We start from the raw sequence: 17,804 nt of genomic DNA, 5'->3' as shown, positions 1-17,804 counted from the left end.
AGAAATCTCATTGGAGAGACTAGATCCGCCCAGAGCTCCCTTGAAGATTCGCCCTTGATGAGCCAGTGGTCCAGGTAAGGAACGATGGAAATCCCTTTTTCTCTTACAGAAGCCGTCAAGGGACACAAAATCTTTGTGAAGATTCTTGGGGCCGACGACAGACCGAACGGAAGGGCCTTGAACTGGAACTGATGAATTTTTCCTTTATACGGATTGCAAACCTGAGAAGCTTCCTGGAAATCTCCGCAATTGGGACGTGAAGGTAAGCGTCCTTCAGGTCCAAAGTTGCCATGACGTCTCCCTACTGAAGGTGGGTGACTGAAGAAATGATCTCCATACGAAAGTGGCGATACTGGATGCAGCTGTTGACTCTTTTTAGATCCAAAACGGGTCGAAAGGATCCGTCCGGCTTTGGGACTAGAAACAGTCTGGAATAGACTCCTTGGAAGCGTTGAGAAATCGGAACTCTCTCTATAACCCCTTTTGATAGGAGAGATAGGCTCGCCGAATGTAGAGCAAAATTTTTCACCGAGGAAGGATATGAAGAGATCAGGAACTGACTTCTGGGAAGGGAGAAGAAACCAATCCTGTACCCCTCTGAAACGATTTTCCGAAACCAACTGTTGTGTGTAGTCTGTTCCCAAATATGCTTGAACTGCTGCAACCTTCCTCCCACTTTGTCAGAACTTTCTTTTCTCTTGTGTTTTGGGGCGGTTCTGGAACTTTCTGTACGAAAATTCTGCGATTTGGAAGACGTCTGGAAAGGCCTGGTTGTCTTGTAAGGATATCTCCTATTCCATCTAGGACGTCTATCCTGAGGAAGAGCCCTCTTGGTCTCCGACATTTGTTTAATTAAATCTTCCAATGGTGCTCTGAACAATTTACTCCCCTCAAAAGGTAAGTCACATAGAGATGCTTTGGAGGCTGAATCCGCCGTCCAGGATCTCAACCATAAGGCTCTACGAGCCACAGACGATAACCCCATATTCTTGGCGGATATCTTCACCAACTCTTGAAAGGAATCTGTAAGAAAACTGTTGGATAATCGCAAATTTTTTAGTAGTCTGGAGATTTCAGAATCTTGATCATCCGGAAAACAGTCCTCCAGGGCCTGTATCCAACAACTCTGTGCTCTAGACACTACTGTACTGGCCACTGCCGCTCTGCATTGCGCACCTGCTGCCTGAAATATGCGCCGGCAAGAAGTCTCGACTCTTCTATCCGTAGAGTCCTTCAGACCTGAGACACCTCCAATGGGAATGGTAGTCTTTTTCAACAGCTGGGCTATGTGGACATCCACCTTGGGGAGTTCATCCCAATGCTCTTCACTTTGAAGCCGGAATAGATGCTTAAAATGCCTGGAGGGAAAAGCCCTCTTCCCTGGGTATTTCCATTCTCTTTCCATTAGCTGTCTCAACTTGGGAAGTATAGGAAAACCCTTGATTTTATCCACCTCTTTGTCTGATAACATGCAAGTCACCTCCTTAGTGAATCTGCAAAGCTTCTGGGGAGAAAAACCGCTTCGTCCTCAGAACTGAACGAGGTAGAACCGAAAAAGATCTGATCTGGAGGAAGACCACCTCCTGCGTTTATGGGCAGATTTACCCGGAACCTTCGACTGAGCTTGAGCCGCAGAGACCTGGAATGCCTCAAAGGTCTGTGCTAGGTTTTCCTGAAACCATCCCAGGAAGGATTGCAAGTCCTTTATATATCTATAGATTATATATATAAGGACTTGCAATCCTTCCTGGGATGGTTTTTTTTATATTCTCTCTCTCTCTCTCAAATTCTTTTAAGCATCTTGTCCACAGGAGAGAACACTACCCAGTCGTACTGCCACTGTATGTCAGGAAAAAGTAAATAAAAGCATTTCAAATACCCATGATAGGGCATGGGCACAGACTGACCAAAATGGGGGGAAAAGCGCACGTCCAAAATGTGGCATTTTAACCCCAAACACCAGACAAACCCATGCATTTGAGGTATCACTGTACTCAAGAGATGTTGTTGAACGCATATTGGCGTGTTGTTTGATAGTGATGTATACCTGGAGCTGTAAATCCATACCTGAAGCTCAATTTTACTGATAAAAAACACAAAATAAATTACTATCCACAAAGTTTGACAAAGACTGGTTGTAGAATTAGTGCATGGAAAGAGTTAAAATTCTAGCATTTGAAATACCCTGGGGTGTCTAGTTTTCAAAAATATATGATTTGATGGGGTAAATTGCGTTGGCCGGCTTCAAAGATACCCAAAATGGCACATGGGGGGGAAGAATTACCAGATTTGGAAAAAAATGGTTTTGAAATAGCAAAACGCTACTTGTACTTTTGCAGAAAAAAGCAAAAAAACATAAAAACATTGGGTATTTCTAAGCTAAGGACAAATAGTAGAATGTATTTAGTAGTTTTTTTCATTAGCTTTTTTGGATGAGTAAAAGATTTTTTTGGTAAAAGTCAGGTTTTTTTACATTTTTCATCATATTTTATTATTTTCTTATGGGAAATTAGATAATATGATCAAAACTATGGTATCTGAAGAAAGCCCTTCTTGCCCTGAAAAAACCAATATATAATTTGTGTGGGTTCACTAAATGAGCAAGGAGAAAATTGCATCTAAACACGAGCGCCGCAAAAGTGTTAAAACAGCCTCGGTCCCAATGGTACAAAAGGTAAAACACAGCCTGGTCCTTAAGGGGTTAATGTGTGGATGAATTGTCTGAATGAGGGAGAGCATGAGTTAATGTGTGGATGAATTGTCTGAATTAAAGTGTGAATTAGTGAGTGACTGTAAAAATGTTTGTGTGCATTATAGATGTATAATTGTGGAAGGGCAAAGATGGCACTAGTAGGATGTTTGAGCCTTGGGGACCAAGATGGCACAGGCAGGGTGTATATGGGACAAAGATGGCACATGCCAGACTGTTTGGGGACAAGGTTGACTTGTGCTGGGTTATTTGGGGACCAGGGTGCTGGTCAGGTTCTATGTGGGCAGTGTGGACGCCAGGGCTGGCTTTGGGGTGTGCATTAAGGGGATTAAAAGGCATATCATGGGGAAGAGTGGCATATAGGGGAGTATAAGGGCATAAGGTATAAGGGTATAAGGCATTTCTGGAGGCAGATTGGCATATAGAGGGTTACGTGTAAATTTTACATGTAAATTTAAGATCTGTTATTTTTGTTGTTGAAAATAAAACTTTGTTAGTTTAAAAAAAAATCTTGGCTCCTAACTTTTTTAGCTGGCTCCTAGATTCAAAACAAATTTGTAGTCCAAGCCCTGGACTATATAATGTATAACTATAACATTATTGCTCGAATTCCCAGCCCATCTAACCTGAACATAAATCAACTTTCCCTGGAACTAATGCTACAGAGACTTGCTCTTCTGATTGTCTATGGAACCATCCAATGCTTATTTGCAGCTCTAAAGAATTGGAGAAAAACAAATAATAAAATGGAAAAAAAATAATAATAATAAAAAAAGACGTTGAGAAATCTCAGCTTCATCGGGGGTGTAGAGACCAATGGAATCAGGTCCCAAAATGAAATACTCCATCAGCGTACCTGATTGGACAGTCAAACGGGGACTCCCCAGAGTTTTTACCATCATTACCCTAAAGCATCGCTGTCTATATTCATAGTGATTAATATTTTCAGAGGTAACTTTTGATCTTTGGTTTCAGTGATAATTTATTTTGGAATCTAATTCTACTTTTGGATTCCTGCAATAAGTGGCATGTATTTATTTATGGAATTACAATTATGACTAAGCATAGCATATCCCAACAAAAAGCCAATTTGAAAACATTTATTAACGACAAAAAAAATACAAAGAAAGAAACCCCATATGTTGAGTTACAACAGAATTTTTGTTTACGTTATATTGAGGTCCCGGAGGGAAAAAAAAAAAAAAAAAAAATGGAAACAGAACTTACCAACACACGGTCAAATGCTGATGGTGTTCCTCCTCGCTGTACATGACCAAGAACAGTTACACGTGTATCAAAGCCCAAACGCTGGACCACTAGCTGTTTAAAAGGAAAAATTCAAAATTACCAAATTAACATTTAAAAAGAGCAATTCCTCATACAAATAACATGAAATAAAGACTACATGACACATGCTTAAGTAATTTGATCTTTTTGAAGCTTTAAATAAAAAAGAATCATAATACATTTTATGTTTAATAGTAGAAGCCCAGAGTAACATTTATAACTTATATTAGATCAGTTCCATCAACTATGTTGTATTGCTGCAGACTCATCTTATTCACATTTGAAGTTTTAGACCAGATGTGCATGAAAAGAATATATGTTTCACTATTCACTTAAGAAATATAGAGAACAGTATTGTCCAGTATACAGAATAATGCATCTACTGCCATAGAGTACTCACAAAACATTTCTTGGTGTGCAGTGCAAATATATATTTTTCCCTTTTAACTACTATGTAGTTACTTCCAAAGGACATTTCGGTAAGGGGTTTCCACCAGAAAAAGATGAAAATATACATAAGCCTCTTAATTAAGTTTAGAAAAAGAGCCCCAACAAAAACAGTGCAATGTGTAAATATTTACATACATCTTTTACATAGTTAGATGAGATCAACTGTCCATTTCGGTCAATTGCACCTTCAGCAATGATAATTATGTTCAGTCGGGAACCCCTGCTTCGAGTCTGGGGAAAAAAGCCTCAGTAAGGTTAGAAAGAAAGACCAGTAAGTCTTTTGTCAGTAGTTAGGAAATTAATGGAAACCATGCTATACATATTGGGATGTAAATAGTTTGCATAATCAGAAACAGAATGGGTTTACTGCAAGGAGATTTTGTCAAATTAACTTAATTTATTTGTTTGACTGGGTAACTAAAATAATAGACCAAAAAGGAGTAGCATATATAGCCTATCTAGACTTCAGAAAGGCATTTGCCACTGTCCCTCATAGATGACTGATATATAAGTTATACTGTTTAGATGTGAAAATAGTTTGATGGATAAGGCAACGGTTGAGTGACAGAAGGTTAATAGTATAGATTCAGGTGTTCTTACTGGATGGGTAATTTGAGGATCAGCATTGGGACCCATAGTTTTTAATATCTTTGTTAGCTATATTATAAATGGTCTTCCTTGATTTTTCCAGGGTAGACATTTCTATGGAACAAGGCAAATGGCAAGTGATTTAAATAAATAAGGAGAATATATATATATGCTGATTAAGGTCAGAGTCTTTGCATTAGGAAAAATGGACAGACTAGAACTATGTGACACAATCCCAGAGTGAGATAGAAGGGAAGGATGTGGTTTAGGCTGCACATATGTAAATGCAAGTGCATAAGAAAACGTAATTCACAGTTACGTTTACTTATGAGGCATAAATGAATAAAAATACATTTTCAGTCCTAGAGGCAGGCAGTCTTAAATATGATGGCACTCACAAATCTGATACACACCAAAACAACTCACAGCTTTCACAGACATACACACCCACACAATACAACAGAGGTTGAAAGTAACAGACCTGTACAATACAATAAGACATATTTCACATTGTCCCCAGAAACTCACAGCATTCAGACATACACTTAACAGGCACTCGCACAAGAACACAGCTCGCAGAACTCAAAAACCTACAAAATCCACGGACAGGACACCCAAACAGCACAACACACAAACACTTAGAGTGCACCATTAAAAATCTTTTCAAACTAATAATAAAAAGTTGGAATTCCCCTTTAAGACTGAGCTACTCTGATTATTGAAATCAGCTCTTCGTTGGAACAACATGCATATACTATATAAAACAGTATACGAAACAGCACCGTCATTTTGAAATACCAATTTAAAAGTGCAATAATATATGACACACTGATCAAATTACATTACTATTTTAGAAACAAACCTTTTGAAAAGAGGGGATAAAATGATGTAAATACCTCTCCAAGTCGTGCACACATAAAGTCTTCCCAGCCTTCTTCAGGAGGACACTCTGGAATAAAGAGCCAGTCGGCACCAGATGCCAAGGCAGACACCAACGCTAAATACCTGCAGTAAAAATAATTAGACTATATGGGTAAAAAGTACACTTCAGCCTCATTTTCAGGTGAAACTCACTTTGCATGGACTCAAACGGATTTTAATATATGTAAATCATGCATTCTTTAGTTATTGTTTTATTTTACCGATTCTTTATGGCAATGGAGTGATTAAACACTGACCCACTCTATTGGTTACCATAGGCAGTATGATAAAGAGTCATATCACAGCATTATGGGAAACCACTATTCTACCCACTCCACAATCAACTATTCTTTCTAACTCACTGGGTTTTTCTTAACCAGTGTTACCGATTATTTTGTAAAAATACATGAAATACATTTCCATATGAATACACTGCACTCCACATACTTTATACTTAAATCTGAAAGAGCTGTGATTGTTCAGACAAAATCAATGCTTTTGGCTACACAGCAGATCCTTGAAGTTTATAATATATTCATATCCTGTCACTCCACTATGAATTACGCTATGCATGTAATCCAAAATGGCACAGTACTGTGGGATTTTGCTTCACAATAATGAACAAATCCTTTCCTGGCATCACCAAACACTGTTCTTGTTCAAATCATCAGACTGTAAAATTTGAATAACAGGTTCTGACACCCTTGGTCTTCTGAAGATTTTCAAAATTTGAAGCCACAGCGATTCATCATGTACCAATTTGACAGGGGTCTCCGCTGCACAGATTCCTACATCTTACTTGGGAGTCTTATTTGATAATTTCGACTCAGCGGCTGCTAGGCTGTATACATTACTAAAAATATAAAATGCTGGACTGCTTAAACTCTTATTTTTTGACTGAACAGTTTTTTTTATTATTAATAGGTATGGCTTTATGCTTAATAAAAGTTTTGATATTGGTAAAATAAATTTTTATATTAATTCTTACCCACAATGCCTTCCCATAACCTCAAGCACAAATGTTCGTTGATGGCTAGAACAAAACAAAACCACACAATGTCAGGAATATACAACATATAAAAATGTTTTTTTCATGTTAAAAAGGGAAAAACAATAGTTACAAAGAAAGTAATGACACTTTCCTTACTGATTTCACCATTCAATTACAACAAGCTAATCAAAAGAAATGCTTTGTTCCTTACCTCTGGGCAGTCGTAGTAATTGCATCAATAACTTCCATGATTCGATGTAGCGCAGAATCTGTTCCAATTGTCATATCAGTGCCGCAGAAGTCATTGTCAATAGACCCCACCAGCCCCACGATGTTTAAGTGAGAATACTTCTGAGCAACCTCTTCAGTAATTTTCTCTGTTGTAAAGATAGATGTAATTTTTTTAACATGTAAAACAAATGTCACCATCTAGCTGGTCACCAAAACAGGAGTTGCAGATGAGTCACCATTTCAATGACTTAATTATGAAGTGCTAGCCTGACAGGCTTACTTCAATTGATAAGGTGACTCATGTCTTCTTGCAAGAGAAGCTTATTGGAGTAACTTCTTAATGTTGTATTCATCAAAGCATCTCTTAGGGTCACAAACTGTCATGTAAATATTAGGAGGGTTTAACTTTGATTATCTGACTTAATTCTGAATTATTCAGAGCCAACCCCTGTGATAATCATCTGCAAGTTGAGGTGCCCCATACTAATGCAGAATTGGTAATGCCCAAGAAATCATCCTACTTGAACCATGCATTACACTGGGACAACTCTTCCTTCCTGACACTTTATAATAGATAGTCGCTGAAGCAAAATGTACAACCCTTTTAAAAAAAATATGGTTTAGGTCATAACCTGAATAATTTTTTTTTACATTGCTGGTTTAGTCACCACGTAGGGTTATCAATAGGGTATTTTGTTTTTTAAAGCAGTACTAGGTGGCCATCATACCTAGCCAATCAGAACCACAGGAGAAGCTAACAAGTAACCAACATCCCAAAAACATTTATTTTATTTCTCATGGGGTTAACATTCAACGACGGGTTATAAGAGAATGGCACAATCTAAAAAAATAAATAAATGACCCCTGTTAAAAAGTCTGTATACCCTTAGTTCTTTATACTGTGTATTGCCCCCTTTAGCATCAATGACAGCGCACAGTATTTTTTAATAGTTGTCTATGAGGCCCCAAATTCTTGCAGGTGGTATAGCTGCCCATTCGCCATGGCAAAATGCCTTCAGGTCATGCAAAGTCTTTGGTTGTCTTGCATGAACCGCACGTTTCAGATCTCCCCAGAGTGGCTCGATGATATTAAGGTCAGGTCACTCCAGAACCTTCATGTTTTTCTGACGCACCCACCGGAGGGTCAACTTGGCCTTGTGCTTAGGGTCATTGTCGTGTTGGAAAGTCCAAGAGCATCCCATGCGCAGCGTTCGTGCAGAAGAATGCAAATTGTCTGCCCGTATTTTCCGATAACATGCTGCATTCAACTTGCCATCAATTTTGACAATATTCTCTGTGCCTTTAGAGCTCACACACACCTCCAAAACATCAGTGAGCCACTGCCATGCTTTACAGCGGGGATTGTATTCTTTTCGCTATACGCCTTGTTGACCCCTCTCCAAACATTGCACTTATGGTTGTGACCATAATGCTCTATTTTGGTCAAGGTGTTTTCGGGCATATTGTAACCAGGCCTTTTTGTGGCATTGGCGCAGTAAAGGCTTCTTTCGGACAACTCGACCATGCAGCTCATATTTGTTCAAGTATCATCGTACTGCGCTACTTGAAACAACCACACCATCTTTTTCCAGAGCAGATTGTATTTCTCCTGAGGTTACCTGTGGGTATTTCTTGTCCCACACAATCCTTCTGGCAGTTGTGGCTGACCTTGGCTTTGTATCAAGAGATCCTCAAATTTCCCACTTCTTAATAAGGGATTGAACAGTACTGACTGGCAGTATTATGGTTTTGTATATCTTTTTGTATCCTTTTTCAATCTTTATAAAAGTCCCATTACCTTGTTACACAGGTATTTCAACAGTCCCTTTCTGCTCCCCATGGCTCAGTATCTAGCCTGCTCAGTGCACCGATATGAGGTTAACTCATTGACTAATTATAAACAGACACTAATTGCAATTTAAAAACCAAAGGTTACAATTTTAACCGTTGTCATTTTAACCTGTGTGTGTCACCTTATGTGTCTGTAACAAGGCCAAACATTCAAGAGTATGTAAACTTTAGATAAGGGCCAGGTGATATCTGTTAACATTAGGATTTAAAATGGAGCCAAACAACTATGAGATAATAAATGACTTCATATGATCAGCAGCCATAAATAATAGCCTGGATTTTTTTTGCATGATCAGTCATACTTAAGATCAATGGTAGCACCACTGTAACTCTAAAGGCTTTCCAAGCATTTCGGAACAAAAAACTGAAAATCATAATGATGAGATTAAACAATGGTATTTAAACACTTAACAAGTTTCCAAGACCAACACCATCTGTGTCTTGAATAATAATAAATCTTACCATCCTTTACCAAGTCTTCCAGCAGGCCACCCCACTCTTTACGGAAGATGTTTGCTCCAGTTAAGCTGCCATCACCACCAATGACACAAAGGTTGGTTATCCCATGTTGGACAAGATTATAAGCCGCAGATAATCGTCCTTCTCTAGTAGTGAATGCCTTGCACCTGGCGCTTCCAATAATTGTTCCTCCCTGCAGTGAAAAAAATATATATCTCCTAGTTTCTCTCATTTATCAATTGAAATGGGTGCTAAATGTGGCTTATTAACCCCTTCGTGACAAAGGCTGATTTAACTTTTTGTACCCTTCGTGACAATGGCCGTTTTAACATTTCTGCGCTGCTCGTGTTTAGCTGTAATTTTCTTCTTTCCCGTTTACTGAACCCACACACATTATATATTGTTTTTTTCAGGACAAGAAGGGCTTTCTTTAGATGACATTGTTTTGATTGTATCATATTATTTACTATTAAAAAAAGTATAAAATATGGTGAAAAATTTTGAAAAAAATGACTGTTTCTAACTTTTAGTTGAAAAATCTTTTACTCATCTATAAAAGGTAATAAAAAAACCTGCTAAATAGATTCTACTATTTGTCCTGAGTTTAGAAATACCCAATGTTTTTATGTTTTTTTGCTTTTTTCTGCATGTTATGGAGCAATAAGTACAGGTAGCGTTTTGCTATTTCAAAGCCATTTTTTCCAAATCTGGTAATTCTTCCCCCCATGTGCCATTTCGGGTATCTTTGAACCCGGCCAATGCAATTTACCCCATCAAATCATATATTTTTGAAAACTAGACAACCCAGGGTATTCCAAATGCTAGTATTTTAACCCTTTCCAAGCACTTATTCTACCATCAGTCTTTGTCAAACTTTATGGTAGTAATTTTTTTGCATTTGTTTTTTTCACACACATTTTACTTCCGGTATGAATAAACAGGTTCTGGTATATGTCACTATCATAAAACAATATGTGTTTAGCAACATCTCCTGAGTGCAGCGATACCTCACATGAATGATTTTGCCTGGCTGTTTGGGGGCAAAAGGGCCACATTTGGGGCATGCACATTTTTCAATGTTGAACTTTGGCATTTGGGGATCCACTGCCCATGCCCTATTTGGTACATCTTTGAGCCGGGCCATTTCAGTGTGCCCAATAAAGCCATATATTTTTGAAAACTAGACACTCCAGGGTATTTCAAATGCTAGTATTTTAACTCTTTCCATGCACCATATCTACCACCAGTCTTTGTCAAACTTTGTGGTAGTCATTTTTTTGCATTTGTTTTGTCACACACATTTTACTTCAGGTATGAATTAAAACTTTCTCGTATATGTCACTATCACAAAACACCCCAATATGTGTTCAGCAACATCTCCTGAGTGCAGTGATACCCCACATGAATGATTTTGCCTGGCTGTTCGGGGGCAAAAGGGCCACATTTGGGGCATGCACATTTTTCAATGTTGAACTTTGGCATTTGGGGATCCACTGCCCATGCCCTATTTGGTACATCTTTGAGCCGGGTCATTTCAATGTGCCCAACAAAACCATATATTTTTGAAAACTAGACACCATAGGGTATTTTAAATGCTGGTATTTTAACTCTTTGCATGCACACATTTTACCACCAGCATTTTTTCAAAGTTTGCAGTGGTATTTTTGTGTGTGTATTTTTCCCACACACACCTACTTTATGTATGAATTTACAGCTCCTGGTATATGCCGCTGTCACACAACACCCCAATATGTGTTCAGCAACATCTCCTGAGTACAGTGATACCCCACATGCATGGGTTTGTCATTTTTGGGGGGGGACTAAAAGGCCACATTTGGTACGTGTGCATTTTTCTAATTGGAAATTAGATGTGTGGCCATCCTTCCCTACGTGTTAATTGGGACCTTGTTGAACCTGGCCAATTCAATTTACCCCATCAAATCATACATTTTTTAAAAGTAGACACCCCATGGGCATTTAATATGCCAGTATTTTAACTCTTTCCATGCGAGAATTGTTTTAAGCTAATATGTAGGGCTGAAACAACGAATCGATAAAATCGATAATAATCGATAACGGAAATCGTTGTCGACGATTTCCGTTATCGATTAATCGAGTGATCGATTCGTTGTTGGCTCCTTTTACTTACCTCCGCGAGCGTTCCCTGCTTCCGCTACACGCTCTGCACTGCGTGACGGATGTGACGCGTTCCGGAGGTAAGTATTCTTCATGTCTGTGCGAATCGCTCTGTGCGAGTGGCTCCGTTCGCACAGAGCGGTTCGCTCTGTGCGAGTGGCTCCGTTCGCACAGAGCGGTTCGCTCTGTGCGAGTGGCTCCATTCGCACAGAGCGATTCGCGGGGGTGGGGGTGGGGTTTCAGGGGATGCAGGGCAGAGTGGGGGTGGGGGGGCAGGCCAGGGTAGGAGACTGGGTGCAGGGCAGAGTGGGGGTGTGGATGCAGGGCAGAGTGGGGGTGGGGGTGCAGGGCAGGGTGTGAGTGTGGGGGCAGGGCAGGAGACTGGGTGCAGGGCAGAGTGGGGGTGGGGGTGCAGGGCAGAGTGGGAGACTGGGTGCAGGGCAGAGTGGGGGTGTGGATGCAGGGCAGGGTGTGAGTGTGGGTGCAGGGCAGAGTGGGTGCAGGGTGTGAGTGTGGGTGCAGGGTGTGAGTGTGGGGGCAGGGTGTGAGTGTGGGGGCAGGGTGTGAGTGTGGGGGCAGGGTGTGAGTGTGGGGGCAGGGCTGGGTGCAGGGCAGAGTTGGAGACTGGGTGCAGGGGCACAGTGCAAAGTGCTGGGTGCAAAGTGCCAGGGCTGGGTGCAAAGTGCCAGGGCTGGGTGCAAAGTGCCAGGGCTGGGTGCAAAGTTCTGGGTGCAAAGTGCCAGGGCTGGGTGCAAAGTGCTGAGTGCAAAGTGCTGGGTGCAAAGTGCCAGGGCTGGGGCAAAGTGCTGAGTGCTGGGTGCAAAGTGCCAGGGCTGGGTGCAAAGTGCCGGGTGCAAAGTGCTGGGTGCAAAGTGCCAGGGGTGGGGCAAAGTGCTGAGTGCAAAGTGCCAGGGGTGGGGCAAAGTGCTGAGTGCAAAGTGCCAGGGCTGGGTGCAAAGTGCCAGGGCTGGGTGCAAAGTGCCAGGGCTGGGTGCAAAGTGCTGAGTGCAAAGTGCTGGGTGCAAAGTGCCAGGGCTGGGGCAAAGTGCTGAGTGCTGGGTGCAAAGTGCCAGGGCTCGGTGCAAAGTGCCAGGGGTGGGGCAAAGTGCTGAGTGCTGGGTGCAAAGTGCCGGGTGCAAAGTGCCGGGTGCAAAGTGCCAGGGGTGGGGCAAAGTGCTGGGTGCAAAGTGCCAGGGCTGGGTGCAAAGTGCTGGGTGCAAAGTGCAAAGTGCTGGGTGCAAAGTACCAGGGCTGGGGCAAAGTTTCTTGAATAGTAATAGTCCACCTCTTTTCAGAATGTTTGGGGTTATTTTGTTTCATAAATATTGTGTTTGGGTTTTTGTACTTTGAAAATATTGTTTTTTTATTACATCATAACAAAATAAGAATGTTAATGTAAATTTTAAGTTGTTTTTTAACATCCAGTTCATTAAATTATTTTAAATAAACTAAAAATTTGCATATTGGTTTTTTTTATCCGATTAATCGAAAAAATAATCGGCCAACTAATCGATTATTAAAATAATCGTTAGTTGCAGCCCTACTAATATGCTAATTTTAGGACTTGCTCACAAAAATATATTTTTTATATATATATATATATATATATATATATATATATTTTATTTTATTTTTCAACTTGAAGGTTCCCCTGATAGTGACATCAGTGGGAAATTATTTGTACATTTTACTGGCTTTTTACTATTTTTTTCTAATTATTATTAATTTTATTTTATTTTTAATTTATTTTTTCTAATCACACTGTGATTAGAAAGCTGAGCTCCATTGACTTGCATGGTTGAATGCAGTACCTATATTCAACCTGCAAGTGGAGCCAGAGTTCTCAGGAGACCGTCTAGCGAAATTCTTAGTCTTTATTGGTTTTTTTCCCGTGCCGCCGCCATGTTGCTGATGGCGAAGATCACCGGCAGCTGCGGCTGTGACCGCTCTCCGGAGCGGTCACAGCCCATCCCCAGGTAAGTGTTTGGTGTCGCTGGATGCCTCCTGATCGAGGCATTCCAGCGACACCATTTAAGTTTAGGAGGCGATCGTTGATCGCCTCCTAAACGCTTTTAAAACGGGCGTCCGCCGCCATACAAAGTATGGCGGATGTTGACGCCCTGGGGAGGGGCCAGAGATGGCCCCTTTGTGCCGATAAGGCATTACAGCAACGCCGTTTCGGTGCAGAAAGCGGAAATAGATCGCTTTCTGCACCCGTTTAAAGACGTGCTGGTCCTGTCACGTCATTTGTCGTTATCGACTTGAATTTCCGTGACGTGCCCGGACCGGCAATTGTCATCAAGGGGATAAATGAATAATTGTTTAAGCAGCAACAAAGGCAGTCTCGCACTACTTTCCGACCTACTTTGAATATTCCTTGGTGAATTGATGGTAAAAATCTATATCACTGATCAATTATTAATCTAGCTGTACAAACTATTGCCTATATGCGAGATTAAAGAAAATGGAAATGTGGTTTGTAGAGATCAGGCAGAAGTGCAGGGTTTGTTGATATTAAATTAAAAGATAAATCTGCATGTGCAAAAGAGCAACTAATCAAATAAGCAACCCACTTACTGATGATTTAAAGAAAACAAAAAAATGATCAATACTATTCAAGGGAGTATTTAAGTTAGCCCTGGGGATATTTTTGTGTAGCTCCATAAAAATAAAGATCACTTATAAAATAATTAAATGAGTACTGAAGAGAAACTATGGTGCCACAAACACCCTTCACAAATAGCAAATAAAAGTATGCTTAGGGTGTTCTTATTGTGAACGTGCTAAAAAATAAAAAAAATAATAAAAAAAATTAAAAAGGGGCAAGCAGACAATCAACAGTTTAGCGAGTAAGGCCTATTCCACATCCTCCAACTTCTCCTGTATACCCCTCAAACAGTGTCTAATAATACTGAATGTAGCCATTCATTGTACCAGGGTAAGTGAACTGGAAAGGGGGGGGGTTAAATAGCGAGTAGGGGGAGGAGAGGGGGTAGACAGTGAGGGGAGTAGATAGTGAGAATATTTGCTCGATTATAAAACACAACTCCCCAAAATATGAATATTAATAAAAAGCTTGAATATAAGATGACCCTATAGGAAAAAAGTTTATTTACTAGTTAATTTGTTAATTTACTAGTTGGTTTTTGAGGTTTTTTTTTAATAAAAGCTATGATTGAGGAAAATATATATTTTATTTTTTTTTATTTTATTTTCCAACCTGCCCCCCAGTTATGCACATCTGCCCCCAGGCTTGCCACTCTGAATGCCTTATACCCCTATATGGCACTATGCCCCATGATATGCTATTTAACCCTCTATATGCCACTGTGCCCCATGATATGCCTTTTAACCCTCTATATGCCACTGTGCCCCATGATATGCCTTTTGACCTCCTATATGCCACTCTGCCTCCAGAAATGCCTTATACCCCTATATGCCAATCTGGCATATTATGGGGCAGAGTGGCATATAGGGAGGTATAAGGCATTTCAGGAGGCAGAGTGGCCTATAGATGGTTAAAAGGCATTTCTGGAGGCAGAGTGGCATAAAAGGGGTTAAAACGCATAACTGGAGGCAGAGTGGCATTAAGGGGGTTAAAAGGCATTTCACAGAGCACTCTGCCTACAGAAAGGCCTTATGCCCCCCATTAAACACTCCCCTCCCCCAAACTTACCGGTGCTTCCGACTCCCTGGTGTGTAGTCGGGGCAGCGGGTAGACGTCTACGCGATCTGCGTAGGCAACTTCCGCTGCAGCCGGAAGGAGGTGCCGTTAGCAGCAGGGGTTGTCTGCGTCCATCGTGCATACACCCTCCGGCTGTCAGAGAGAATTCCCCGCAGGAGTGCGGGGTACTCTCCTCTCTGACAGCCGGGGAAGGTCTGCGCGATGGACGCAGACAACCCCAGCTACTAATGGCACCTCCTTCCGGCTGCAGCGGAAGTTGCCTACGCAAATCGCATAGACGTCTACCCGCTGCCCTGACTACACACCAGGGAGTCAGAAGCACCGGAGGTTACCAGACAGGAGAATCCAGGTCCTCTGCAGTGCTGCGGGAGATCTGAATCTTAGTCTCATAGTCAAACCTTTGAGGTCATCTTATAATCAAGAAAATACAGTAAATAAAGAGTGAGAATGAGTAAGATAATGAATTAAGTAATGTGTGGATGAATTGTGTGAATGGGTGAGAGAATGAATGAATTCATGTGTGGATGAAATGTGTGAATGCGTGAGAGAATTAATGAATTAATGTGTGGATGAATTGTGTAAATGAGTGAGAATGAATGAATGAACTGCGTGAATGAGTGAGAATGAATGAAGATAAATTGTGAGAATGAATTGCGAGAATGCATTAATGTGTAAATGATTTGTGTGAATGAGTGAGAGAATGAATAATTGTGTGAAGGAATTTTGTAAATGAGTGAGTTACTGTATAAGTGTTTTGTGTATCATAGATGTATAAGTGATTTGGGGAAAAGCAATGATGGCACAAGCAGGGTGTTTGAGCTTTGGGGACCATGATGGCATGGGCAGGGCGTTTATGGGACAAAGATGGCACAGGACGGACTGTTTGGGGACAAAGATGTCTTATGCTGGGCTGTTTGGGGACAAAGATGGCTCAGACTGGGCTGTAATTAGTGTCTGTAATCTGAGTGCTGGTCAAGTTCTATGTGGACACCAGGGCTGGCCTTTGGGGTGTGCACCCTGTAATCTATGCCTGTAATTGTTTTTTTTTTATCTATACCTTTAATGCCGAGTTTATATGTGGTTTCCAGTTGATCTATACCTGCAAAGCCGGATTTGTGTGTTTTTCTGTTGATCTATATCTGCTATGAAATGTTTCCATACATTAGTTATGTATACCTGCAAATACAGGATTTGTATATCTTATTTAGTTGATCTATACCTGTAGTGCCGTTTCCATGTGTTTATCTGATCTATTATTATACTTTATAAAGCGCCTACGGATTCTGCAGCTCTGTACAAAGATGAAATGTTACAGAGAACGACAAGTACAATACAGCAATTAATATAGAGATAGAAGAGGAATGAAGGGCTCTGTTCTCGCAGGAACTTACAATCTAGCTGGATAAGGGGGTGAGAAAAAAAGGAGGCGAGGACTGCGCGGCAGTGAATGATGTTAATGTAGGGCAAGATAAGGGTTGTAGGTGGGTGAGTGAATTTTGATGTTTATGTCAGTGGTAGGCTTCTCTGAAGAGAAAAGTTTTTAGCGAGCGTTTGAAGGAGGGTAGAGTTGGGGAGAGACGGACAGGATGGGGAAGAGAGTTCCAGAGGGTTGGTGCTGCGCGAGAGAAGTCCTGTAGGCAGCCACGGGAGGAGGTGATAAGTGAAGATGCAAGGAGCAGGTCAGTGTTGGATCTTAGAGGGCGGGCTGGAGTATATTTGCTGATGAGGGAGGATCTATACCTTCAGTGCTAAGTTTACATGTGACCGACCAGGTGATCTATACCTGCAAAGCTGGGTTTGTGTGTTATTCTGTTGGACTATACCTGCAATGCTATACACACGTGTTGTTTATTTGATCTATACCTGAACTACAGAGAGGAAGGAAAAGAGGTGTGGCTTAGTGAATGAGGGGACAAAGGGACTCTGGGGATGATTACGGGGAGAGGACCTTTCAAAGTCACGGAAGGGTCAGAAAGAGGGAAGACTGCACTGACTGACAGTCTTCCCCTAATCTGCAATATTTAAAGGAAAGATGTTTTGGTTACAAAGATTGTACTGTTAGCTGTTTTCTTTTCTATATTGTAATGTAATGTATTGTATTGTAATGTATTTAAGGTACATTATCATTACCATTGTTTCTAGTTAAATTTTATTGTACTAGTTTGCACTTGCACATAAATAATCTCTAATTGAAACTAGTTGTTTGTAACAAGATTTTTTCTCCAATATTTTCCTCCGGCATGGAAATCTAACAATCAAAAATGACAGGATTCATTTTTTGTTATCATAAAAAAGGATGCAGGTGGGTAAATAGCAATGAGCACACAAGTGTGCATTACAAAGTCTTTTCGGGAGCTCAAAAATAATTTTTACTCAATAGGCACATTTTGTAGTAAGTTACAAAGTCAACACGATTAGCTGCAACATCACCCCAATAGAGCAGTTCATACTATGAAATAACATAAAATGTGTGTCACTTGCAGTTGTTAAACTTA

General features: G+C 40.7%; 1 protein-coding gene across 1 annotated transcript in view; it reads right to left on the bottom strand.

The window, feature by feature from the left end:
• Positions 1–17,804, bottom strand: part of LOC149290659 (ATP-dependent 6-phosphofructokinase, liver type-like) — a 39,046-nt gene that overhangs the window by 16,967 nt on the left and 4,275 nt on the right. Inside the window, exons 4-9 of the mRNA XM_089488561.1 lie at positions 9,492–9,681; positions 7,159–7,324; positions 6,945–6,989; positions 5,932–6,040; positions 4,583–4,678; positions 3,938–4,030 (exon numbers count right to left, since the gene is read on the bottom strand). Coding sequence (XP_089344687.1) covers positions 3,938–4,030; positions 4,583–4,678; positions 5,932–6,040; positions 6,945–6,989; positions 7,159–7,324; positions 9,492–9,681 — 699 coding nt within the window. The remainder of the gene's footprint in view (positions 1–3,937; positions 4,031–4,582; positions 4,679–5,931; positions 6,041–6,944; positions 6,990–7,158; positions 7,325–9,491; positions 9,682–17,804) is intronic.

This window comes from Sceloporus occidentalis, unplaced genomic scaffold, assembly GCF_023333645.1.
Source record: "Sceloporus occidentalis isolate IW3139 unplaced genomic scaffold, rSceOcc1.0.p SCAF_38, whole genome shotgun sequence".
In the NCBI taxonomy this organism is placed as follows: domain Eukaryota; kingdom Metazoa; phylum Chordata; class Lepidosauria; order Squamata; family Phrynosomatidae; genus Sceloporus; species Sceloporus occidentalis.
The sequence above is the reverse complement of the archived record's forward strand: the minus strand, read 5'-3'. Positions and strand labels throughout refer to the sequence as shown.